Genomic DNA, 26,325 nt, shown 5'->3' with positions numbered 1-26,325 from the left:
ACAGGTGCTGATTCCATATAAAGGAAAAAGGTTTATAATGAAATAATAAAGACTCTTAAACCCTTTTAAGGAATCCCACTCCACACTCTCAGACACAATAGTTTGCCTCCTCACAGCTGGGCCTCCCACAGAGCTCAGAATGGCTCTAAACTGAGTGCTCCTGGTATCTTGTCTCTGACTTCCCTTGGAATAAGAACATCAAAGAGCAGGGCATGGTGGCGCATACCTGTAATCCCAGCTACCCAGGAGGCTGAGGCAGGAGGTTGGAAGTTCAAGGCCAGCCTCAGCAACTTAGCAAGACCCTATGTCAAATAAATAAATAAATAAATAAATAAGGTTGGGGATGTACTCAGTGGGTTCAACACCCAGTACTACAGGAAGAGGGTGGGGTGGGGGGGGGACCAATAACAAAAACAAAAAACACCAAAGAAAAGTGGGTGGAGGTATGGATGGGAATGGTGGTGAGTTAGACTGTCACCTGGTTGATTAAGAGTTCTACCCATCAGATAGAAGCTGCCTCCTCATACCTGTACCCAACACAGCCAACTATATGAGAAAACCTCTTGGCATGGAGGCAAAAACACAGAAGGCATGAGGAGTGCTGGGGCTAGCCCCTCTGCCATTGACCATGGGAAGGTCACTGGGTCTTCCCTCCCTGATATTGTCCAGTGGGAACTGACAGGGAATGGGAATGACAGAACTCCAAGTTCCTTTCTAGCCCTAACTTTTCTGGACTTTATAAACACCAGAGAATAAATAGCAAGGCAGTTTGATGATTTTACAATAGTGTTTGGGGAACAGACAAAAGTGGTTAAAGGATGATCAAGAAGCCAAGAGGGAGCATGAAGCAGACTAGGGAGCATGAAGCAGACTAGGGCCCAGGGCTATGCTAGGGTCAGAGGAGAGGAGAGGTGAGCTGTACATGACACCCAGAGACCTTCTTCAACCCTCCTATTGCCACTACTAACCAGAACCCCCTCACTACCACACACTATTCTCTACAAACTACCACCACCCTATCCCCAGCACAAGGCTCCCTTCTCAGACCTAATCCTATACCTCTGTCCCCCAGACCACAAGACCATGGCTAAGACATACCTTGGTGTCATTTATTGAGCACCAGGCTTTGTGCTGGGTACCTACTATTTCCTTCTCATTAAATCTTATCAACTGTTCCGTGAGAATGATACTATTATAATGTCCATTTTACGCCAATGATATTGAGATTATAAAATTTAAAGAACTTGCTTGAGGTCACACAGTGAGTAAATGGCAGAGACTAGTGGTTAGTCTTGAGCTTTACCACTATGTTCTTCCTCCTTCCATGAAAACACTGTGTACACCTTGATTTGGAAAGGGCCCAGGAAAAGACAGGCTGATTCAGGAACCACTTGCTGATAGGTGAACTCGGCCCACAAAAACCTGCTTTCTTCTGAAGTAAGCCAGGTGTTGACTTAAACTCATCACAAGGTCTCTGGCCTACAACTCCTCTCAAGGCTTCCAGTGAGCACTAGAAAAACTCAGATCTGTTAGACTGCCCCTGGGACTGGCACGCGGTTTCCATTGGACAAGCCCTATATTGGCTGACAGCCACCAATGGGGCCAGGCTGGGATAGAAGGAAAACATACTTGGGTCAGGTCAGAGGAAGAGGAGGCCATCAGCACCCCAGAGCTCCAAAGCAGAAACTCATTAGGACTGTGCAACACCTTGTTTCTCTAGAACACAGCTTCTTAACTCAAAACTATTTCAGGCATGAGTTGTAGTAGAGTAGTAGACACAGGGCATAGGGATGTCTGCCTCCTGGCTCTGCTCTATACCTGAATCTATTAGCCTTCTTCTGCCTCAGTAAACGCTTGTGTAAAAAGTGCAAAACAGCTTACTTGCTTGGCATATGTGAGGCACTGGGTTCAATAAATAAAAAAAGGTCTATCAACAACTTAAAAAAATATACTTAAAAAAAGTGCAAAACAGTGTCCACCTCACCATTACTCCTGGGAAGGTTAAATAAGATTCACATATAAAGCACTTATTAGCATAAAGGCAGGCATGTGGTAATAGTAGATGTGGCTTTACATGCACTGCCCTCTTTAGTCTTCTGGTGATTAAAAAGTGAAGCAGGGGAAGGTTAAGTCATCTCCCCAAAGTCACTCACAAGGAGGGCCTGCATCCAGGATGCCAAGACTCAAGCCCTGGCACCACACTACACCTCCTCAGTAAGCCTCACTGTCACTGTTTGCTGTTGTTGTCAAGGTCACTGTTATAGTTTCCCTTTCTGGTGGCTGTAGAAGAAACCAAAATGAAGGATGGATGATGGCAAGTTCTCTCCAAGATGATTATAGGGCTCAAGTGATTTGAGTTGCAATTTTCTATTTTTGCTCCAAACTAAAAGATGATAAACCAATTACTGTGAGTCAATTTTAGTCCCTTCATCAGTACCACCAAGAAGGGCACGCCTGCCAGGGAAATGCCCCATGTTTAGAATTTGAGCTGAAATCACCACAGGAAACTAGAAGAAAGAGCACTAAAAAAACAAAGGGAAAGAGGTCCCAAATGGCACAGCTGGATGGTGAGCACTCACTTGTAGCAGAAGTCAGCATTGTGCTTGTAGAATCGGCAGAGGTTCCCATCATCAGGGGGTGTGGCACAGAAGAAGATAGATGGTGACAGATTGTATCTGCCAATCTTGCAGAACTCATCATTTTCTCGGGGAGCCCCAGGCTCAATAGCAACACGATCACCTGGAGAGGAAAATATGGTGGCACCCTGTCACCTGACCCCTCCTTGGCTTCTTGTTTTCCAACCTTTGAAAACAAGAACAGGATAGAGATATGGTGAAGGCATGCCAGCTCCTAGGCTGATGCCAAATGCAAGAATCTAGCCTAAGGAGCCACCCTCCTCCTTGGGGACCCAGGGTACCCTAGACAGGCGGAGCCTGCTAGTGTTTCCAAAAGGAACACAGGATGCAGCAAAGGTTCATATTCTGGGAGGAAAGAGCCAGCCCACTTCTCCAAAGACTGGTTTGGCCTGCCTTGTGACAAGCCAACCTGCCTCTCCAGCTCCACAAGCCACTTTCCAGCTTGGGAAACACAGAACCAGTCCTATATCTAAGGCAAACCAGGTCTGGCTTCCCCCTCAAATCCACTGTGAAAGGGGCAGCTAGTGCATGGAACATGCAGACATTTTTTCTTCACTTGTTTTGAAAACACAGGACAAGACCTCTACAAAGACAAGAATTATAATTATAGCCTGTTTTATGTTCAGCATGGTTGTGTTTATACAATAATTAGGAGTCAACTGATTCCTGGTTGGCAGAACTGTGAGGGCCAAGGACCTGTAGAGGCCCAGACTGTACAATAGAGGGTAATATATTCAAGGCTGGTGAATAGCTAGTCTGTCATATTTTTATGTCTCATTATCCTGCTTGGAAACCTAGCCCAAGAACTGCTCTCCAATTGCTTTATCCCCCCTATATTTTTATTATGAAAAATTTGAGACATACATCAATGTTCAAAGAATTGTTTAAGTAAATATCCAGATACCTTCTACCTAGGTTCTTCAAGAAGCATTTAGCTATGTTCACTTTGTCCTGTATTTATCTATCCACTCTCCCATTGCATCTACCCATCTCTCCTCCAGCCATCAATCTTCTCTCTGAATAGCTATCTGCTGTCTTTCTGTGTTCCATCTTGCGGGCAGCCAACATAGCACGTGATCAGCGTGACCAGCGTTTGTCTTCCCTTTTGATGGGTGTGGTATTGTCGGTCACCTTGTGATCTGGTTCCCTAGGTAATCATAGACGTAGCCCCGCTCACCTGGTAGTCAGGTAGCTATGCTCACCTGTTCCTTTGTGATATTACACCTTGCCCTATTTGGAATTGAATGTTCCATGGAAACGCCCTTTGTGTGTCTCCTTCTCTTATTCTGCCTTTGGGTGTGGCCTTCCTAGATGTCAGTCAACCTGCTGACAACAGACATCATGAAGCTAGACTCAGCCCCTTGAAACCTGACTCCTTGCCTCATTTGAATGGCTTCTCCTCAATAAAAGGGGTCAGCCAGTGCTCTCTCTTTCTTTCTGCAGACCCTTAAGGTCAGAGGAGCCGTCACAGTACCCCCAAAGAAAAAGGTACTTCTTTCTCTTGTGTGGTTATTTCATGCAGCCCAATTATTTCAGTTTCCCTGGAGTGACCCCTGAGTATTTAAGTCGCCGGGAACACAACACAATGTATCCATGGAATAGTGTAGATCCTATTAAACATCTGGTATTCGTTAGTAGCAGTGATGATAATAATAGTGACAGTAATATATAATAGTAGGACACTTATTTTTATTGTATTTATCATTATTATAATTATCTGAACTGGCATTATTGCAGAGGAATTTCAAACTATAAGATAGTTAGATTAGGGGGCTGGGGTTGTGGCTCAGTGGTAGAGCGCTTGCCTAGCAATGTGAGGCCCTGGGTTCAATCCTCAGCACCACATTAAAAAATAAATAAATAAATAAAATAAAGATATTTTAAAAAAAGATAGTTAGATTATATATGAATTAGAAATATTTTCATGCCTTAGATTTATCAGTTTACATTATGTAAACAACTATTAAGAAATATTCAATGAGTAGTTTTCTTCTCTTAGGATTAGTTGATTAGAACTTGAAATCAAAATTAGCATATGAGCAAGGTGCAGCGGCACATGCCTGCAATCATAGTCTTAGCAACTAGTGAGACACTATCTTATAATAAAAAATAAAAAGGGCTTACAATAAAGTACTCAGTGGTATAGCAACCCTGGAGGGAAAAATTAGCTCATGAATCATTTTAAATAAAAGCTTTGTATTCTAAAAAAAAAAAGTACTCACAGAAATCCCTTGAGACCACTATAATGCATTCCTCACCTGTACGTCTCTTCCTTCTCCCTCTCTGACTCCCTATACTTTCTCTGCTGCCCAGTGAACTTTTGGCAAATTATACCATTAAGGGTGATGTCTCCAACTTGACATTCAAGATTTTCCATGATTAGGTGTAGTTTTATATTGTTCAATTTTATTACTGAATAAATTATTACAGTAATAATTTATATTACTATAATTATTTTACATTATAATAATACAATTCACAGTTGTATGGTGTTTTTTTAAAGAGGAACTTTGATAAAAACTATGCAATTTTATCATCTCCACTAACTCCCCAACCAAAAACAACTGCTCTGAGAAAAAGAGACATATAAGCAACCCAGACAGGTTAGTTACTATAGCCTCTGTAATCTCATTGTTCTGTTCCTCTTAACCAGAATATTATTTTATGACCTCTTCACTGACTCAAATACAAAATCTTCTTCAAATCTAAAGATGCTGGGCAGCCTGATGGTTCTGAGTACTTGCTCTAGGGTCAGAAAGAACAGGGTGGGAATTTCAGCTCTGAGACTAACCAGTGTTTGACACTGGGACAAAAACCAAGCTCCAATTTCTTCATCTACTAATAAGCAAAATAATGCCTACCTCATAGACTCGTTTCAAGAATGAAATAAATAATTGTCTCTAAATGTTTAACTTGGAGATTAATGAATAGCAAATCAAAAATTCTGACCTTCTTATTATTGTTACTATCATATGTCCAGCTCCAAGACCTATCTCCTCCAGGCACCTTCTTCAACCACCTCTGCTTATAGCAATTGCCCTTTGACTTCTAGGGCCAGAGTCTTGTTCTCTACTTGTTGGTACTGGTATAAGTCCTAAGGTCTGGTCTCCCTAACTAGATCTAAGCATCTAGGGATCATATATTTTCTTTTCTTATCTCTCTTAAAGCACCTGGCACAAGACTGGACCTGGACTAAACACTTGTTAGAATTTACATTTAGCAGACACCATTCCATGCTTTAACTTACATTTAGATACCTGGTCTCATAAGAACCAGTCATCAGAGATTGTTGGAATTTATGGACTTTCAACTTTAGGAAAACCCTGTAACACTACAGTTTCCTCAGCTTCCACTAATGATGAAGGGAGGCCCTGTCCTAAGAATGCTAAGTGGGACACATGTATAATTTCTGATCTTGCCAATCCCCTTCCATGTGGCTTAGAGGCTCTTATGACTAACACAAGATGGCACATACTGCTAACCACTGTCTTCCTCCAAGTGATCTGACATCATCTCCAGGACATAATGACATTGTTAGCAAAGGAAAGTTAAAGCTAACAACCGGGTACGTCAAGACAATTCAGATTTAGTTCACTGGTAAGGGAACAACATAGTCTGCCACAGCTAAAAATTCCTCCCCTCAGGCAGAATGAATTAAGCAAATCTAGGGAAAATATTGGTTATTTCCCAATCCTCCAATAAAAATCACAGATTCCTGGGCCTGAGGTTGTGGCTCAGTGGTAGAGGGTTTGCCTAGCATGTGTGAGGCACTGGGTTCAATTCTTAGCACCACATAAAAATAAATAAATAAAAATAAAGGTTCATCCACAACTAAAAGGCATATTTTTTTTTCAAAAAATCAAAGATTCTATCTAAAGCCTTGATTCTAAGCACACGGAGGTAGTTTGTGGCTTTTGTTCCTGGAACATTTTCTCTATCCCTTTATCTGGTTTATTTCTCACTTGGCTTCAGGTATTGGGTAAACTGCATCTTTTCCAAAGGAGCCAGAGGTCTAGGTAAGACATGCTGATTACACCCTGCATTCTCTTCCACTGCCCTTAACACACTGCCACAAAGGACCTGTTTGTCTGTCCAGGTTTGTCTCCTGCTATGGAAGGTAAGGTTCACATGTGTAGAGACCAACACTATCTTGTTCATTGCTGTGCTCAGTGCTTAACAGAGTGCCTGGTTGAGAGGAAGCACACACAAATATTATGTGGAATGAATACATGTATCAGTTAGCTGAAGGATTTTGCTGACCTGGTTTTAGGTGCTTTACCAATGATCCCACTTTTACAACTGTTCCTGAAGCTTCATGCCCCAGCACCATTGGCTTTTTCACAATAAAATCCCCAATTCGACCATGCTGCCAGTAGTGGACATCTGAGCCGCAGATTCCAACAGAATGCATCTTCAACAGCACTTCTGATAAGAGAAAGGAGAAGAAGAAAAAAGTGAGGGAAAAAAACAACCCCAGTATCACTTTGAAGAGCCCTAATGATTTCTCTCTGGATAAAAGATAGGCTGGGTCCAGGTACAAAATTTAGACCACAGAGGAAAACAAGCTGAATAGCAATCCTGATTAAGTCTGGCAAGATAGAAGAGTTTCCAGAGAACAAGTGAACTGTATGTGATGGGTGATTTTATGTGTCAGCTTGGCTACGGTATGGTGCCCAGTTGTTTGGTTAGTTAAACACCAGTCCAGATGTTGCTGTAAAGGTATTTTTTAGGTATATTTAACATCAGTAAATTTTGAGAAGACCAGATTGTTCTCCATAATGTGGGTGGAACTCACCCACTCTCAAGAGTAAAGACTGGGCTTTCTTTCTTTTATTTTTAATATATATATATTTTAGTTATAGGTGGACACAATAACTTTATTTTATTTTTATGTGGTGCTGAGAATCAAACCCAGTGCCTCACCGCACTAGACGAGCACTCCACCACTGAGCCACAACCCCAGCCCCTGGAGTTTCTTAAAGGAAAAGAATTCTCCTCAAGATTGCAACATAGAAACCTGCCTGAGCTGGGGAGCTTGGGCAACTTAGCAGGACTCCAACTCAAAATTGAAAAGGCTGAGACTGTAGCTCATGGTAGAGCACCTTCCTTACAAATGCAAGGCCTTGAGTTCAGCCCCCAGTACTGCAAAGGAAGAAGAAGGAAGGAGGAAAGAGGAAGGGAGGGGGAAGAAGAGGAGGATAAGGAGGAGGAGATGGGGAGAAGAAGGAAAAGGAGGAGAAAGGGGAAGAGGAAGAAGAAACCTGCCTGAGTTTGTAGTCTGCTGCCCTGCCCTGCGAACTTCAAACTTGTCAGTCCCCACACCCACAATCACATGAGCCAATTCTTTAAAATAAAATTCCCTCTTCTTCTCCCTTTCCCCCACCTCTATATATACACTCATACATATACATACATTCATATCTTATTTGTTCTGTTTGTCTGGAGAACCCCAACCAATAATCACAGTGTAAATAAGATATTATTAGGAGGAAGAAATGTGCCAACTTCTTAAAAGAACAAACTGTTTTTCAGGAGGTAACTGTTTCCAGACAATTACTACTCTATCTGATTCTTATTTATCCAAAAGAATAAGCCTGACAGAATCTCAGTTTGGCAATCCATGGTGAGCTATCAGACTGAGTTCCTCATGTTTCTTGTTTTCTAAAAAGCCGCAGCTTTACTTAAATCATCCAAAGACTTCAAAAGGCATTTCCCTCCAAGGGTTTAAACAAAGTGGGATTTGGTGGTATCCTTGTTGTCAGTTTTCCAAGTTTAAGATAATGATACTACTGAGCCTCTCTGCTGAAATAAGCACTAAAGGATTACAGACTTGGTCTGACTGAGCTGACCACATTACAAATATCTCCCGAGAAAAAGCTCTGCCTTAGAAAGACCGAGACCCTAAAGCTCTGCTATGCTTTCAGACACTTTACACACTGCCCTTGCCACAAACTATGTCAACTTATGGAAGGTAAGGTTCACATGTGTAGAGACCAACACTATCTTGTTGTTGTCAGTTTTCCAAGTTTAATATAATTTTTTTCCCATTCTGGAGATGGGAGAGATTAGAAAACAATCAGCAGGGATCTTCCCTAGGCAACTGGGTGGCATGACCACCCCAGCTAGACGCCACACCAGGAAATGTGTCAGCTCACCTTGAGATGAGCTGACACATATATTTATATATTTTAAAATATATATTTAAAAATATATATAAATATAAAATATATATTTTAAATATATATTTTAAAATATATATTAAAAATAAAAGAAAGAAAGCCCAGTCTTTACTCTTGAGAGTGGGTAAGTTCCACCCACATTGTGGGGAACAATCTGGTCTTACTGATGTTAAATATACCTAAAAAATACCTTTACAGCAACATCTGGACTGGTGTTTAACCAACCAAACAACTGGGCACCATACTCTAGCCAAGTTGACAAAAAAACTATTGGCAAAATCCAGCAGATGTGGCTCAAGAACATTCTTCATCTTTGGTTTTCATGAACAGAGAAAGAAATAGCAGGGTGAATTCTGAGATCAAAGGTAGGGAAGCCAGATGTGGTGGTACACACCTGTAATCCCAGCAACTCAGGAAGTTAAGGCAGAAGGATCACAAATTCGAGGCTAGCCTTAGCAACTTAGAGCGGTCCTAGCAACTTAGCAAAATTCTGTCTCAAAATAAAATATGAAAAAGAGGGCTGAGGATGTGGTCCAGTGGTTAAGTACCCCTGGGTTCCGTCCCAGTACAAAATATAAAATAAATAAAAAAGACTGGGCATGTGGCTCAATAGTTAAGTGCCCCTTGGTTCAATCGCCAATACTCACCCCCCACCCCCCAAAAATTAGGGAAACATTTGAATTAGGATAACTATCTTAGAGTTTTCTCTTTTGAAGTCACCAATTTGTAGCAAGAGATTAGATCTGACTTGCTAGGGTGCTCACTAAAATATGTTCTTTCCCATTTCCAATTCAAGCATAACAAGAGACAAGAAAATGAGGAAAGATTCAGAGAGAAGCTATACTGGGATTCTTCTGAATGCAAGATGTATGGCCCTTGTTTGGCCACCTGTGGAACCAACATATCAATACCAACATATCAGGACACAGAGAGGTGCCTCCTTCACTTCTCTGAACATGGTATCTTGGTGTGACTCTATAAACCCTGAAAATACATCACTTGCTAAACACTGATAGAAAGAACTATTGACTGTATCTTATCACTGAAAGTCAATAAATTCAACCGACCTTTGAGTAGCAAACCTCTAGAGCCACCAGGAAAGCTGCCTTCAATCTGATGTTCACACAGAGGCTGCAGTTCTGGGATGAGGTGTGGCAGGGTGGGGGAGGACATCCCAACTCATCAAGGACAAATGGAAAGGGGGCCTAATTGGCTGGATATGACCCATCTATAGATACTCTAGCCCACGATTCCCAGTTACTTCAGGGTCCTGCCGATTATAAAGAAGTAGGATTCTGGAGATGGGGGAGATTAGAAAACAATCAGCAGGGATCTTCCCTAGGCAACTGGGCGGCATGACCACCCCAGGTAGACGCCACACCAGGAAATGTGTCAGCTCACCCTGAGGGCTCACCCACTGAGAGGCCTGCAAGGAGTAGAGCAAAGGTGCCGGAGCCCTGCCCCAGTGTGCTCACTTTCAGTACTTGGTTGATTTAGGCAGGGGGCAGGGCTCCTTGCAACCCCTCCCCCAGCCACCTGACAGGCTTAGACTGCTCCACTGGCCTTCATGGGAATACTAGCAAGATGCTCTCTTTGCTAATGATCAAGTTCTGTAGACTGCTTTTCAATGTTTGGGCTAGCGTTAAGACATGATTTGGCAATACTAACGTGGTAGATAGGGTAATTGGTCATTAAGTCAAAAGAGGAACAATTCTGCCTTGGGTTCATGCACTTTGCATCAAAAACTCCCTGAGACAAGTCAGTAATATGATTCAGTAAATTTTAATTTTCTTTACATATTTATTTACTTTTTGATACTGGGGATTGAATGCAGGGGCACTTTACTACCGAGTTACATCCTAGATCTTTTTATTTTTTATTTTGAGACAAGGTCTTGCTAAGTTGCTTAGGGCCTTCCTAGGTTGATGAGGCTGGCCTTGAACTTGTGATCCTTCTGTCTCAGCCTCCTATATCGCGGATATTACAGGTGTGTACCACCATGCCCAGCTAATATAATTTTTTTCTAGTTCTGTTAATGTTTCTTTTATTTAATGTAGCAGTCAAGATAAACCTACCCATCTAGTCATATTGTAGAAAACAGACTAGGTTCTCAGCCTAACAAATGCATAGTCTTTGGTTTGTTTTTAATGAAGGCAAAAGTAATAAATTTAGGAAAAAAGTGGGGCAGGGAAATAAGGCACATGTCTCCAACATAAACAATAGGAAAAAAATACCAGTTCAGTTTTGCAAGGACCTACCATTCGGGCCTGGTTCAGGAATGGGATAGTTCTCCTAAAAAAAGAAAAAAGAAAAAGAAAAAGTCATTTAGCTTGAATAATAACTTTACCTTATGAACACTTTCCATTATTAAAAAGTTAAAGTGGAGTTTCATTTAGTCTTCACAAAATTAATGTAAGCTCAGACCATACTGCTGCCGGGCTGTAGGTGTATACTGAAGGGCTCATCGAATGGCAGGCTAGAAAAACCTACCCAGCTCTTCACCACTTTTCTAACAGAGCAAATGATCCAAACAATGGCATACATCATATGTTCACAATCTTACAGAGAACCACACTGGCTGTCACCAGTGTCATGTCACAGGATGGGATACTGTTCCGATGCTGGGTTCCCTCCCAGGGAAACTGCCAACTGCCCTAAAGCCAAAGGCCCAATTCTGCTAGAGAACTTCAGGCCCAGGAAGAGCTGACTTTAATTTATGACCTCATCCACCCACCCAACTTGCCCAGGACTAAGAAAAAAGTCTACTAGATGTGCCCTCAGGCATAAAAGAAATCTGGGCTGCTTCTGGGTCTCTGGATCTGCTTTCCATATCAGAATCATCTATCCTGGAAAAACACATTCTTAGATATAAGTTTGTTTCTGGCAAACTCCTATAAGGAAAGGATGAGAGCATTTCTAGCAGGTGCATGTGAGGACTGTTATCTCAAGACAGGAGAATGTCTATGCTGCCACCCCTTTCCCTTTATATTAGCACACAGACTGATAACTGGTACTCTATCTTCCAAACCTCCTGGGTAGAGTTTTAGAGGCCTCTTGGGAACATATAGGACCTGCATTCTAATACTCTCACAGGTTCAAAAAGCAATCTGAGGGCTGGGTTTGTGGCTCAAGTGGTGGGGTGCTCGCCTAGCATGTGTGAGGCACTGGGTTTGATCCTCAGCACCACATAAAAATAAAATAAAGATATTGTATACACCTAAAACTAACAAAATAAATATTAACAAAAAAGCAATCTGAGCCAGTACAGTGGCATACACCTGTAATCCCAGCAGCTCGGGAGGTTGAGGCAGGAGGATCACAAGTTCAAAACCAACCTCAGCAAGAGTGAGGCACTAAGCAACTCAGTGAGACCTTGTCTCTAAATAAAATATAAAATATGGCTGGAGATATGGCTCAGTGGCTGAGTGCCACAGAGTTCAAGCCCCAGTACTGGGGGGCAGGAAGCAATCTGAACAGGAGTGGGATTATATTTATAATCTCAGCTACTCAGGAGGTTGAGGTAGGAGGATTGTCGAATTCATGGCCATCCTAGGCAATTTAGCAAAACCCTGACTCAAAATTTAAAAATTTTTAAAAGGACTGTGGGTGTAGCTCAGTGGTGGAATACTCCTGGGTTCAATCTCCAGCAGCACCAAACAAACAAACAAACAAAAAAATAATCTGATGTAGAAGAAAGGTGGATAAGGCAGGTTTTGGTTATTTTGTTTTTAACCTCAATTTAAAAAAGGGAAGGGAAGGGCAAAAGAAAGAAGAAGAGACAGAAAAGAAGGGAAGGAAAGAAGGCAGGCAGTCAAGAAGGAATTCCATCTAAAAATGGCCATTTTAGGATAACTGTCACCAAAACCTTCCCCAATGGAGTCACTGGTCTCATATCTGACTTTTTTCCTTGCAATACGGGGATTGAACCCAGGGACACTCTGCCACTGAGCTGTAATCTCCAGCCCTTTTACTTTTTTATTTTGGGACAGGGTCTCACCAAGTTTCTGAGGCTGGCCTTGAATTTATGAACCTATTGCTTCAGCCTCCCCAAAGTTACAGAGATTACAGGCATGTGCCACCACACCCAGTTCACATTTGACATTATATATCAGAAAATATTATGTAAAGTTGTTTCTGTTATATTGGGTGAAATTTTAAACTGCAAGTTAAATTGAAATAAAGACAAACATGGAACAGTATTCTACCCTTCCACCAATTGTGTTATTAGGCAAACTCCCAGGCACTGAGAGACTATTGATTACACAGCCTAATCTTCATATTCTTGCCTCTATCTGTATTAAGTTTGAATACTGCATTTGGGGTGGGGAGTTAGGGAGATTCAAACTCAGAGCAATAGTTGGGTGAACCAAGTAAGCCCTCGGTCACTGAAATGACCACTGTAATCTCTGAAAAAGCCCTTTGCTCTTACCTCTCTGAAAAACCTACAGTAACTTCTCCAGGCACTAGATGGTGCTGTACTAATAATTTGTTTTTTTTTTTTTCTTGGTAGCAGAAACACTTCATGGAGAACTTCAAATACTTTCCCTGTACTGCCACCCTTTCTTTTCCCTTCTCTTTCTTGCTAACTCTAATCACCTTTATAATTCAGGCTTGTTTACTGCCTCTCATCTACAGAAGACATGCTACCTGAGCACAAGCCCATATTAAGATCAGCCCATAAATGTGTAAATATTGTCTAAGCACCACCGTGGAGCCCACAGGTTTTACAAAGTTGTCATACACGATTACTAAAAATCCTTGCTTTTTTATTGTGGTTCTTGGCATGATGTTGGTTGAAATCCCATTTACCAATGGATGTGTAACTGATGTGAATCCGCAATCTGTGTATGGGGTGAAGGTGGGAGTTCATAACCCACTAGAATCAAAGTGTGGAATATGATATGTCAAGAAATTTGTAATGTTTTGAACAACCCACAATAAAAAATTAAAAAAAAAAAAAAAAAAAAAAAAAAAAAAAGAAATCCCATTTACTTAATCTCTTTTTCAGTCTTAGATTTTAGTGGTGATATGCTTTCATTTACCCAATTTCTTATCTCCCAAGGCTTCTTAGGGGCGTGACTCAGGGGTAGAGCGCTTGCCTAGCATGTACGCGGCCCTAGATATAAACCCCAGCACTGCAAGAAATTAAAAAAAAAAAAATGTTTTGTAGTCTTAGACATATTCAAGTTTTCCTAAATAGGATTTCTTACCTTTCTGTGAATGATAGTAATGAGAAGGTAAAAAAGAACTGAGTAACTTCTTTACTGTAGTTATGTTAGTGTTCTAATACTTTTTTTTTTTTTTCTTTTTGTCTTTTCTTTTTGGAGCTGGGGATCAAATCGATGGCTTTGCACAGGTGAGGCAAACCCTTTTCCGCTGAACTACATCCCATTCCGCACTTTTCAATTCAAATTAGAAATACCTATCTGAAGCCAGACATCATGGGACTTGCCTATAATTGGAGTTACTGGGGAGACCAAGGCAGGAATATTGCAAGTTCAAGACCAGTCCCAGCACCTTAGTGAGGCCCTAAGCAACTTTAAAAAAGAACTAGAGATGTATCACAGTGGTAAGTGCCCCTAGGTTCAACCCCAGGACAAAGAAACAACAACAATAACAAAATCCTGTCTGGATCTCATACATATTCTCCCTCCTATTCTTCTCCTTAAGCTCACTCACCCCCTGACCCTCCGCCTTACACAGTAACTCATGAAAATACTCAGGGAAGAATTCTCTGGACACATGGGATCATGCCAGGTGCTCCTTTCATCCTAAATGTTATCTCACCTTCCCTAAATAGATGTTTGCAAATAATCCTAAATGTACCCTTATTGGCCCCAATTTCTCCACTTCTACCAGCACAACTGAATTCATTCTCTCAAAGTCTTGCATGCATTGCAGCCACTGCCTCAATACAAGGAGAAATTGGGGGAAGATGCCTTTTCCCTCCTTCAGCCAACCTGAGTGGGACCATGAAGAATCAAGACTCTGGAATCACCTGTCCAAGTGCATTGCAGGCTCCCCAACACCTGCATGTACCTCTGGCAGTTATGTAACCTTGTTGTGCCCTCAATTTCCTCTTCTGTATAACAAAGATAACCATAAAAAGGAGAGCCAACTCATAGTACATAAGTTCAGGCTTATTGCAAAAGAAATAACAGGGCTGGGAATGTAGCTCTGTAGCAGAGCACTTGCGTAGCATGTAACAAGCCCTGGATTCAATCCCCAGTGCAGGAAGGAAGGAAGAAAGGAAGAAAAACAAAAGAAATAACAAAGTTCTGTAGAGACCATTATGTTATGCGATATAAGTCAAACTTGAAAAGTTAAGGAAAATAAGTCAAACTCAGAAGGTCAAGGGTTGTATGTTTTCCTTCATATGTGGAAGCTACAGAGGAAAAAGGAAAAGTGATGGGGGGGGGGGGGATTTTATGAAAATCAAGGGAGATCAGTAGAGGAAAGGGACCAGGACGTGGGATGTGGGATGTGGGAGGTGGGAGGGACTGGGAAGTGATATTGGCCAAAGTATATTGTTATATTGTGTGCATTTACAAATATGTAGCAACAAAGTCCATCATTTTGTACCACTTTAATGCAACAAATAGAATAGGTGGAAAGAGGAAAAAAGGAAATAACCAAGTTCTGTTTCCATAATTACCTCACACTATGGTTGAACCAACTGTGGATAACCTTGCCCCTTTGAAAAGTACTTTAAATTGTTTGGGGGGAAAAGTTGTATTCCCATTGTTTTTATGTCAACTTTAGAGAAATCTGATTGTTCTTTGAAAGGCCCTAGTCTTCAGAAGAAAGTGAAGTTAAGATGCCAGTCTTGCTTCTGACAGTTGTAGAAAAAGGATAAAGCCACCCTCTCCTGCTGTCAGGACAGAGTGTGAGGAAGTCAGCAGCCTGGCCCCAGGTCCTCAGCAGCATCTCTGACACCTGCTTCCACATGCCAGGCCTCCTGTGAGCCTTGTGGGGCTGTCCTGCATGCTTACAGTAAACAGGAGACCTTGTTTTGCTTCCTTCTCCCTCCATATTCCCTTTCCATTGAGTACCTGAAGGGTGTTTTAAGGGAAATCCAAAGATTTCCCAATTGGCTGTTTTGTCATAAGAGGCTTTGTTCTAGCCGCTGGTCCTGGCACACTCAAAGTAGGGGGTCAAAGTAGGGGGTTGGATACTCTCCAAAGTCCACTGAGCTGGTTCCCTGCCCAGGCTCTCCCAGCTCCATCCAGTCTTTGTTCTGCTGATAACAATCTTTCTAAAATGCAAATCTGCTTGCAGTCCCCAGTGGCCCTAAACCACTCACATGGCAGCCACTATGTCTCCATCTTACCTCCAACCTTGCCAAACCCTACACTGGGTCACCCTCACAGGGAGCCTTTTTTCCCTCTCCTTCAAGATCTCACAGGACATAGGAAGTGAAGCAACTGGAAGTGAGGCATCCTAATTCCTGTGGGAACTCAGGGAGACTTAGGTTTGGATGTGTTGAAATGAGGGGTCTAGGGACATCCAAATGGACCTGTCCATTAGGCAGTTGTATTCCTAGAACTGGTGCTCAGTCATCATCTCTTACAAGATACCTTCCCTGTCATACCAGACTAGTAAAGTAACTACTTCTTGAAACTTCCTTCCACCTAACACTAAAACCACACAGGGTAGTTAAGGAACTATTTACTTCTCAGCAGTGATAAATGTGTAAAAACTTCCTTCTAACCAAACATATAAGATCATAACCATTAATTTATTATGAGGATCTTTATCTTAAGCAAAAATATGAAATCTCTGAGCTCTGTTGGATGCTCTGGTCTATTAAAACATTTATTAAGTACTTACTGTGCTCAGGTCTTTATAATTGAATATTTATATGTTTTTTACTTTTTTTTAGAGACACATTTATTCAGCGTCTGTTTTTTAAGTTGTTGAAGTGAACATCACTTTGCAAAATTTGAACATATTTTCCCCAGTTATCAATGTTTTTTTGTGTAAATCTGGTTGAGGGGCTGAGGCTGCAGCTCAATGGCACAGCACTTGCCTACCTTGTGTGAGATCCAGAGTTTGATCCTCAGCACCACATAAAAATAATAAATAAATAAAAGTATTGAGTCCATCTACAACTAAAAAAAAAAAAATTAAATCTGGTTTTAGACTCAACTCAAAGTGGATCAAGGACCTAGGAATTAAACCAGAGACCCTATGTCTTAATAGGGTAAAAGCAGGTCCAAATCTCCATCATATTGGATTAGGCCCCTACTTCCTTAACAAGACTCCTATAGCACAAGAATTAAAATCAAGAATTAATAAATGGGGTCGATTCAAACTAAAAAGCAACAGAAACAATCAGTGAGGTGATTAGAAAGCCTACATCTTGGGAGCAAATCTTTACCCCTCACACATCAAATACAGCATTAATCTCTAGAATATATAAAGAACTCAAAAAGCTAAACATCAAAAAAACAAATAACACAATCAATAAATGGGCCAAGGAACTGAACAGACACTTCTCAGAAGAAGATATACAATCAATCAACAAATATATGAAAAAATGTTTAACATCTCTATCAATTAGAGAAATGCAAATCAAAACTACTCTAAGATTTCATCTCACTCCTGTCAGAATGGCAGCTATAAAGCATACAAACAACAATAAGAGCGGGCGAGGATGTGGTGGAAAAGGCACACTCATACATTGCTGTTGGTACTGCAAATAGGTGCAGCCAATATAGAAAGCAGTATGGAGATTCCTTGGAAAACTGGGAATGAAATCACCATTTGACCCAGCTATCCCACTCCTCAGTCTATACCCAAAAGACTTAAAAACAGCATACTATAGGGATACAGCCACATCAATATTTATACCAGCACAATTCACAATAGCTAAACTGTGGAGCCAACCTAGATGCCCTTCAGTAGATGAATGGATAAAGAAAATGTGGTATATATACACAATGGAATACTACTCAGCAATAAAATCATGGCATTTGCAGGTAAATGGATGGAATTGGAGAATATAATGCTAAGTGAAGTTAGCCAATCCCCAAAAAACAAATGTCTAATGTTTTCTCTGATATAAGGAGGCTGATTCACAGCGGGGTTGAGAGGGGGAACATGGGAAGATTAGACAAACTCCAGATAGAGAAAAGGCGAGGGAGGGAGCAAGGGGGTAAAAACAAGATGGTGGAATGAGATGAACATCACTACCCTACGTACATGTATGAAGAAGACAGGAATGGTATAAATATACTTTGTATATACATGCATAGATATGAAAAAGTGTGCTTTATATATGTAATATGAATTGTAATGTATTCTGCTGTCATATATAACAAATTAGAATAAAAACTTTTAAAAATAAATAGATTAATAAATATATGGCAGCAAAAAAAAAATCTGGTTTGGGGGAAATTTCCAGCTTTAATATCCATGCTCAGAGACTTCTAAATTGGATGCCAATACTGCATATATGTACCTATTTCTTCTTCTTAATTTGTCATGCAATTTTAGAAATCTCCCCCACACCCATAATTCTAGTTTCTCCCCTAAGAATAGAGTTACTTTTACAGAATGTTAAAATCCTATTACTGACGTTGTTTACTGCTCCTGCTGCTTTGAGGGGAAAAATGTTAGCTTTGTGTCTCTTGGCCTTTTACAGACAAAGACATTGCCTTTTCATAACAGCTGACAGAGATGGCAATTTGCTGGACTTATTTTCCTCTTTTGAATTTGAAATTGTTTATCTGGTTTTATTGTTGAAACAATTTAGATAAAGAGAGGGGATTTCTTTGGGCTATTTGCTACTACTTAACTCCCCTGTTACTGAAGGAGTTTGGGATTATGTTATCACTGGAAGTTACCTCTGACTGATAAGATTAGTTCAGATACTAAAGGGTTAAGCAGCCTGTTTCTTCTCCCTCCAGGTGATCTCTCAACTGCTCATTAGGACTATCAGTGCCCTTTAATCTGTTCATATAGAAGTAGCTGGCTGTCCACTAATTGCAAAACTAATCAGGAAAAGAGACATGATGTAAGGATTGGAGATACAGCTCAGTGGCAGAGCACTTGCCTAGCATGCATGAAGATCCTGTGTTTGATCCCCAGCACCGCAAGGAAAAAAAGACACATGATGCATGATGCCTAGAAGCATTTGAGCTGCTGGGGGTTCATGACACCTCATTATATAATCCCATTCTCCTCATTCAAAAATCCTAACAGTAAAGCATAAGTGGCAAGGACAGGACACTTTTAATGTGTTGTATTAGATACAGAATTGTCTTGTTTTTTAAAAAACTATTGACATGGAGTATATTACATTTCCTCAAAGAGCAAAATCTCAAGAAATATCTTTAAGAACTCTGATTAATCTCTAAATTTGATATTGATGCATTATTTTCTCTGTTATAATTAAACAATATCAACTCATAATTATTTTTCCTTTACCCTGCCATCTACTCATATAACTAATCATAAAACAAAAATCTGACTACTTCCCCTCCAGGGTGCTCAGGTCCCTGGAATGGGGAAGTTGTTTTATTCCCATTCTTCTCCCTGTCCAGATGTTCATGCCTGAAATTGGAGAAAAGCTGATTTTCAGGAAGAAGGGATATAACATGCACTTAGAAGTGGTCCATGAACTGTTACTTATGATGAACTGTTATTTATTTATGCAATACATAAAGAAGTGGAGAGGTACGCTTAAAAATGGTTATAGCAGTCTGATACTACACTACATCCAAGTGCAGCCAATGCAAGCATCAGTCCGTGGTTAACTGGAAATACAAATAAAATTGAATCTTTCATAATAGAAATTCATGAAGCACTGTATTAAAGTCCTAGGACATGCACGGAATGTAGTAGGCACTCAAAATGTTAATCCCCTTTTGTTAGTTTCCTTACCATTCTAGCAAACCCTAGAGCATTAAAATTATAGCACATTGCTGGGCATGGTGGCACACACCTGTAATCCCAACAACTCAGGAGGCTGAAATAGAAGGATCACAAATTTGAGGCCAGTCTCAGCAACTTAGTGAAACTCTGTCTCAAAATTTAAAAATTTAAATATATATATAACTCATCTGTAAAGCATCTCTGGGTTCAATCCCCAGTACCAAAAGCAAACAAACAAACAAAAAAAGCCTACCTACCACCACCAAACAAAGATTCTGCACAGAAAAACTAATTTGAATGTTTTATATCCCAGCTTCATGAATTAGTAATTCACTTCCCAATAAAAAGCAATTTCTAGGGGCTGGGGCTGTAGCTCAGTGGTAGAGTGCTCACCTAGCATGCATGAGGCACTGGGTTCAATTCTCAGCACCGCATAAAAATAAAAATAAAGGTATTGTGTCCAGGGGCTGGGGTTGTGGCTCAGCGGTAGAGCACTCGCCTAGCATGTGTGGGGCCCTGGGTTCGATCCTCAGCACCACATAAAAACAAATAAATAAAGATATTGTGTCCAACTAAAAAATAATAGATATTTTAAAAAAGTTTCACATCTTAAAAAAAAAAATTGTGTCCACCTAAAAATAAAATATAAAAATAAATTTTAAAAAAGCAATTTCTAAATTTCTCTAGACTGACTAAATAATCATAAACTATTAACAATTGAATATGAAGTAATTGCCCGGGACACATTAAAATAATTTGGCTAAAAATCATCTGCGTTTGAATGCCTCTAGCCTGCTGCCTGCCTAACTCCACAGTTAGCATATACTCTTGATAATGTGCTAGATGCTGTGCTGGGCCTTTCACATTCATGATGCCATTGAATTCTCACACAACCAAAAGATGAATACTACTATTATCCCCTTTTCAAGATGGGGAAATTGAAGCAGAAAATAATTTGTCCAATCACACAACTTGCAGCAATAGAGCTAGAACTAAATCCCACTCTGATCCCTCACCTTGGCTTTGACCTTATTATTGTTTCCATTTAAAGATCTCAGCAAACTGATATTGTTTGCTGATTGGATGTTTGCTTCTTTTTTTTAATATTTATTTTTTAGTTGAAGTTGGACATAATACCTTTGTTTTATTTATATATTTTTATGTGGTGCTGAGGATCGAACCCAGGGCCTCACACGCGATAGGTGAGCGCTCTATCGCTGAGCCACAACCCCAGCCGGTGGCTGTTTGCTTCTTTATGAATGTTTCCACACCTCTCCCTCCTACTCTCTGGAAGCCTTAAACTTTCTCTATTTAAAATGGGGAGGGGGAGCAGAAGGTTTTAAATCTCAGATTTTTGTTTTATTTTCCTCATTATGAAAGACTACAGCCAATCTCTCAGTATGTTTATGTCCTCCCTCCCTCCCTTTCTCTCTCTCTGATTTACCACACAACTTATAATGCTCCCTCTTTGCTGTTACCACTAACCAACTAGCAGGCAAATTTAAGTTTTGTTTCCTGCAGCTCCCTACTGCATCAAGAAAGAAAAGGGAGTCATGTCTTCTCCACAGGCAAGAGGGATTCTGGGTTAAGGTTTTGTTTCTACTAGATAGAGTGAAGTGGCCCAGGTCACATTTTCCCACAGAACCACCCCCCTGAACGGGCAGGTTCCTGGTTTTACATGAAGCAGGAAGGCAGCACTGGCAAAAGCTGAGCCCTCCTTCTTGCTTCAGAACCCTGCAGAATCCTGCTTCAGGTTTTAGGAATAGAAATTTCCACAAACAATTCCCTTTACATGAGTTCTTGAGGCAAGGATCATTTTTTTCAGGGGACCAACCCCTGATCCACCTAAATGGGCACTGGGCCTCAATTCCCAGAGTGAAAAGAGTTTTAAATTTATTGTTTGGTGGTCTTATCCCAAAAAGGCAAAACAGCTGGGCATGTTGGTGCACACCTATAATCCCAGTTACTGAGAAGGCTTTTGGGATCTCTTCTAAATCCCAAATTCAAAGCTGACCTGGGCAACTTAGTGAGAATTTCTCTCAAAATAAAATTTTTTAAAAGGGGCTGGGGATGTAACTCAGCTGCCCTAGTACTCATGCAGTAGCCCTGAGTTTAATCCTCAGTACTCAAGGCAAAAAAAAAAAATGCTGGGGGTGAGGGACATTCCAATTCTTCCCCCTTCCCAGTCTTCTCTTCTGTAATTCATATTCAACCTAGCCTATGGCTTTTCAAATGTCACTAATGACTTACTCTATTATTAGGCTCAGGAAATCCTGAGTTCTCCTATAGAGAGAACAGGTCTCTTGCCCTCAAAGATTCCCCATGATGTTTCTTTCTGTCTCTATCTCTGGTTCATTACTGGCACCATCAACCCAATCCTAGATCACTGAGCCTATTCACCTCAAGGAAGAGGGTGGATAGGCAGAAATACTTTACTGGGGGGAAGGAGCCTTATGGAGGAAACAGGGAGAAACTATGCTTGGGAAGGAGTGCAAGGGCCCAGAAAGCCTGTGCTGTGTTGTAGTCACCCCTGAGGAGTCACGGGCCTCTGTTTAGTTTTTGCTGACAACCCTTATGTCCCTTTCCCTCCAGTATTGGGTATTTCTCCAGAGTAATGTCTCCTGCTTCTTTCCTTCTCCTCCTACATGTTCTGCTTATACATGTTCTGTTCAGCCATCCACAATTTCCTAATAGAGCACTATTTAGGACAGGACAATTCTTTATTGTGCAGGACAGTGAATCCAATAAATTCCAATAAAATCTATCAGCTGTTGCCCTCAATCATTGTGACAACCAAACCCCCTGATACATTTCCAAATATTTCCTGGGGAATGGGTGCAGTACGCTCAGCAGAGAAACAAATGACTCCTAAGTCTACATCACCAGCCCAGGTGCATTCCTGTATCCAAGGGAACCACTCAAAGTTAATCTGTAATCTGTCATGGAAACATCTTAAACTCAAATTTTCAAAGCTAATCTCATTATTTTAATCTATTCTTCTGACTAGTAAATTACTCACGCACCTACAAGTCTTAAAACTAAACCTGGGAGTCCTCCTGGTTATGCCCCTGAACACTTTTACTGTGTACCAGTCCCACAACTGCACATAAAATTCTCATGTTTTTTAGAGCCGTTAGAACACAGTCACCTCAACCCAATCCCCATTCTAATCAGAGTGGGTCCTAATGCAAAACCAATGGAGGAAATTTAAGGTGAGCTCCCTCTTAAAGGGGGGGTAGTCTGCCTGAGAAGTGGGAAAGCATGAGTTTAGGAGTGAAGGCAAACAGAACCTGGGGTTATAATTCTAGGGCTTCTACTTATTAGGTGCATGGCCTCAAGCAGGCTCTGAACAGATAGAGGGCCAAGGGCTAAAGGCCACTCCCAGTGAGACCTTTACTCATTGCCATGACCATCAAAGCCCTCACATTGCTACATTGTTTACTTCAAAAGTTTACTTCATATCTGTCTCCCTCAGTAAACTTGGGAGCTTTCTTCCTCCAGCGTTCTGGTCCAGTGCCTGGCACATGGAAGGTAACCTCTTATAAATGTTTGAAGAACTGCATTTGAAATCACTCTATAAGCTATATAAAGTAGTACCAATTTCCCTTCCTCATAATGCCTGATGAGGCATTTATTGTAATAAACTGTAATAGTGTCACTTTAATTCAGGACCTTGGATGGAGACTACAAAATAAGAGGAAACAGCATTAGAATGGGAGTTTGAACATCTGAATTCTTGTCTTGGCTCTGTTAACTAACCAAGCCTATCAACTTGGGGATGGCACTTTCTTCAACAAAGGAAATGGAGAGAATCCTTCAGATAAGGATTCTTACACAGATAGAAGGGAGATATACAGGGCATTAAAGGGAGTCTTGAACAAAATTGCCACCAAACTCAGTCTGTGTGCATTCTTTAGAGAGACCATCACAGATTCTTAAACTGTCAATTACTATTAATCTTTATAATCTTCTGAGTCTCTCCAATTTAGATCCTGGTGCATGTTCTTTGAAGGGAAGAAAGTTCTTAGGAGCAATAAAGATGGCTGATACCTGTCCACATGCCAAATGCCATCCCAGGCCATTTGAAATGGACTTTGTCAATGGAACTGTGGCATGACCACTGGGCTGATTCAGCAGCTCCCTGAACTTTGGTCCCCTTAGCAGAGGGCAGAAGTCAGGGTGTAAAGAACAGATGTATACAGAAAGTTCCTAAAAGGTCAAGGGAACCAGATCAAAGAGGCAAATCACTGGAAAACGAACTAAGGGTGATTATCTACACTGCCAGCCAAAGCTATCATTTTCTGAACACTTAATAAGTGCTGGGTATTCTCAAAATCATAATAATCTTGCAGGGGAGGTTTTTATCAGTCCCACAAAAGGCTGGTTTTGGTGTTGTTTATCTTCTCTTTCTACCCTGTGCTCTACCCAGAAGAGCAGTTCTGGGCAGTTCCTAATCCAGGCAGCATTCTTGCATCTCTTCTGAAAAGTGCAATGGCAAGAGTCTGGACTATGAATCTGCAGCTGGAAAAGTGCAATGAATCTGCAGCTGGCAAAGGAGGGGAAAGGCTTCAATTCATTTGCAATAGTCCTGGATATAGGCCACGTGCCAGTCACGGGGCTAAGTTCAGAGAGGCACAGACAATATTCCTGCCTTAATGATAATCGTTAACCACTAATCACTACCTCTACCCCACCCCCACCCTCACCCCCACCCCCACTTTAACCCCTATGGTAACCAGCTCAAAAAACACCTAAGGTGAGGGGCCTTTGCTAGGCTGGAACTGGAGAGCTGGGACCTGCTGGGCTCAGAGAGGAGTGAGGAAGGGTCGAGTAGGCTCCCCACCCTCCTTCCTCTTTTACCAAGCGAATGTCCCCAGGTCCGTGCACAACAAGGGAGAGGTTCTCGGGCTGGGCCGCCGTCGCCATGTCACTCTCTAGCTCCCGTGTGGTACTGGAGTCTGCAGGGCCTGTGGCGGTACGGGTCCTGTGGATGGTTCTGGTCTTTGCCCTGCAGAGGGTCCGGGGTTAGAAGTGGGAGGTGGGGCCTGGGCTCGGCGGCGCGCGCCGGCCGGGGGCGGAGCCTTCTCATTCTTGGACAGCCGGGGCGGGGCTGGCGTGCAGGGGCGGAGCTGCCAGCTCCCTCAGAACCACCAGCTGGAGAGATCCGCGAGGCCCCCTGCTTCTGTCTGCACTGTTCTTCTGCTTGGCTCAGACTTTGCTGCCCTGAAAGCAGCCTACAGAGTTAAAGCCAGCAAACCGGCATGCTCAAACGCTAGCTGAGGAAAAATGGGCACCAGGAATTTGGGGAGCTATTGAGAATGCAGATTCTCTGGGCCAGTACCGAGATTCTTATACAGTAAATCTAGAGAAACAGGCGCTATACTGATGGCAGTATCCATGTTGGCGCCTTGTCCCCTGTGCCCAGCACAGAGTCTCTCATCAAGGCATAAGTGAATGAATTCGTGCATCATACTATGGGCCTGATTTATCCCATGGGCCTGATACATCTTTATAAAGAAGCTGTGAAATGGAAATTGTGAGAACCTTTCTTTTTAACTGCACTGCTGCTTCTATTTGAACAAGAGTTGAGGCACAAACTCAAGCTCCTTCAAGGTCTCCCCTCTCAGGGACACAGTGAGGGTTAACTCTCTGGGAGGGAGCCGCCTTCCTGGCAAGCCCGACTATAAAGTACTCGTCCCTCCTTTAAGGGCATTGTCAGGACTTCATTCCCTCCCTGTTTCAGCCACACTACCAATCTTCTTATCTCTTCCAGAGGTCTTTCCCCAGAGCTGCAACCCTCGAAGACGTCTCCCTGTGGCACTGACTGCATGCCCAACCTGTGGGATACAGCTTGTACTTTCACTGAGTGTTACCCCTTCCCCAGATGCACTGGAGGTCCACTGAGGGAAAGACCTCATTTTTTTAACCAGAACCAGGGAAAGTGTTCTGTACCATGCAGAAACTTAAAAAAGCATTTGATGATGACGATGGATCAATAATGATAAAAAGGGAAATGTGAGGCTCAGGGGAGAGGATGCAAGGTAGAGAGTGTTACAAGGTTTAACAAAGCAGTTTTATATCATTTTGTTTGCATGGAACTATTCACAGAATCAGGTCCATTGATTTGAGAGACCTACTACAAGGCTTAGCTGTGCTTGGCTGGGTCCTCCAGCAACTCCTGCATTTAGCAGCTAAGCAGGTCTTTTGTAGAGAGTTGAGGCTCAGGCCTTCATTCCCTCACGGAAATCAGAACCCAATTTCCCCTGCTTGTCTTGTGGGGTTCCCTTGCAATCTCCCAGGCATGTGTTCTGATGGGTAAAGCTAAAGGAGAAGGCACCAGGAATGACTTAAAAACTCAGGGCTGCTTGAAGTAGACATTTCTTGACTTAAATTATGAAAATAAAACACTAAAACCAAAGTAGTGTTCTCTAGAATAAGAACACAATTACACACTTATAGTGGTGTTTGTTTTCTCCTGAGCAGTGACACTTTGAAAATGTCTTGAAGGTTTGTGCCTAACTGGGGGCAGAGATTTGGAGGGCAAAGAGACAAATATTCTTTGACTAGAACTTTTTATAAGAAAGGTACAAGGGTAAATTGATAAGAATTAAGAAAGTGATTTTTTTCATTTT

General features: G+C 41.6%; 1 protein-coding gene across 1 annotated transcript in view; it reads right to left on the bottom strand.

Moving 5' to 3' along the window:
* Positions 1–24,723, bottom strand: part of Sord (sorbitol dehydrogenase) — a 35,533-nt gene extending 10,810 nt beyond the window's left edge. The window contains exons 1-4 of the mRNA XM_046461003.2: positions 24,554–24,723; positions 11,074–11,107; positions 6,897–7,061; positions 2,580–2,739 (exon numbers count right to left, since the gene is read on the bottom strand). Coding sequence (XP_046316959.1) covers positions 2,580–2,739; positions 6,897–7,061; positions 11,074–11,107; positions 24,554–24,619 — 425 coding nt within the window. The 5' untranslated portion in view covers positions 24,620–24,723. The remainder of the gene's footprint in view (positions 1–2,579; positions 2,740–6,896; positions 7,062–11,073; positions 11,108–24,553) is intronic.
* Between the last annotated feature and the right edge of the window lie 1,602 nt (positions 24,724–26,325).

This window comes from Marmota monax, unplaced genomic scaffold (genome assembly GCF_021218885.2).
Source record: "Marmota monax isolate L192 unplaced genomic scaffold, Marmota_monax_Labrador192_F-V1.1 WCK01_AAM20220418_F8-fsc00001, whole genome shotgun sequence".
In the NCBI taxonomy this organism is placed as follows: domain Eukaryota; kingdom Metazoa; phylum Chordata; class Mammalia; order Rodentia; family Sciuridae; genus Marmota; species Marmota monax.
Note: the sequence above shows the minus strand (reverse complement) of the source record. Positions and strands in the feature narration are given on the sequence as shown.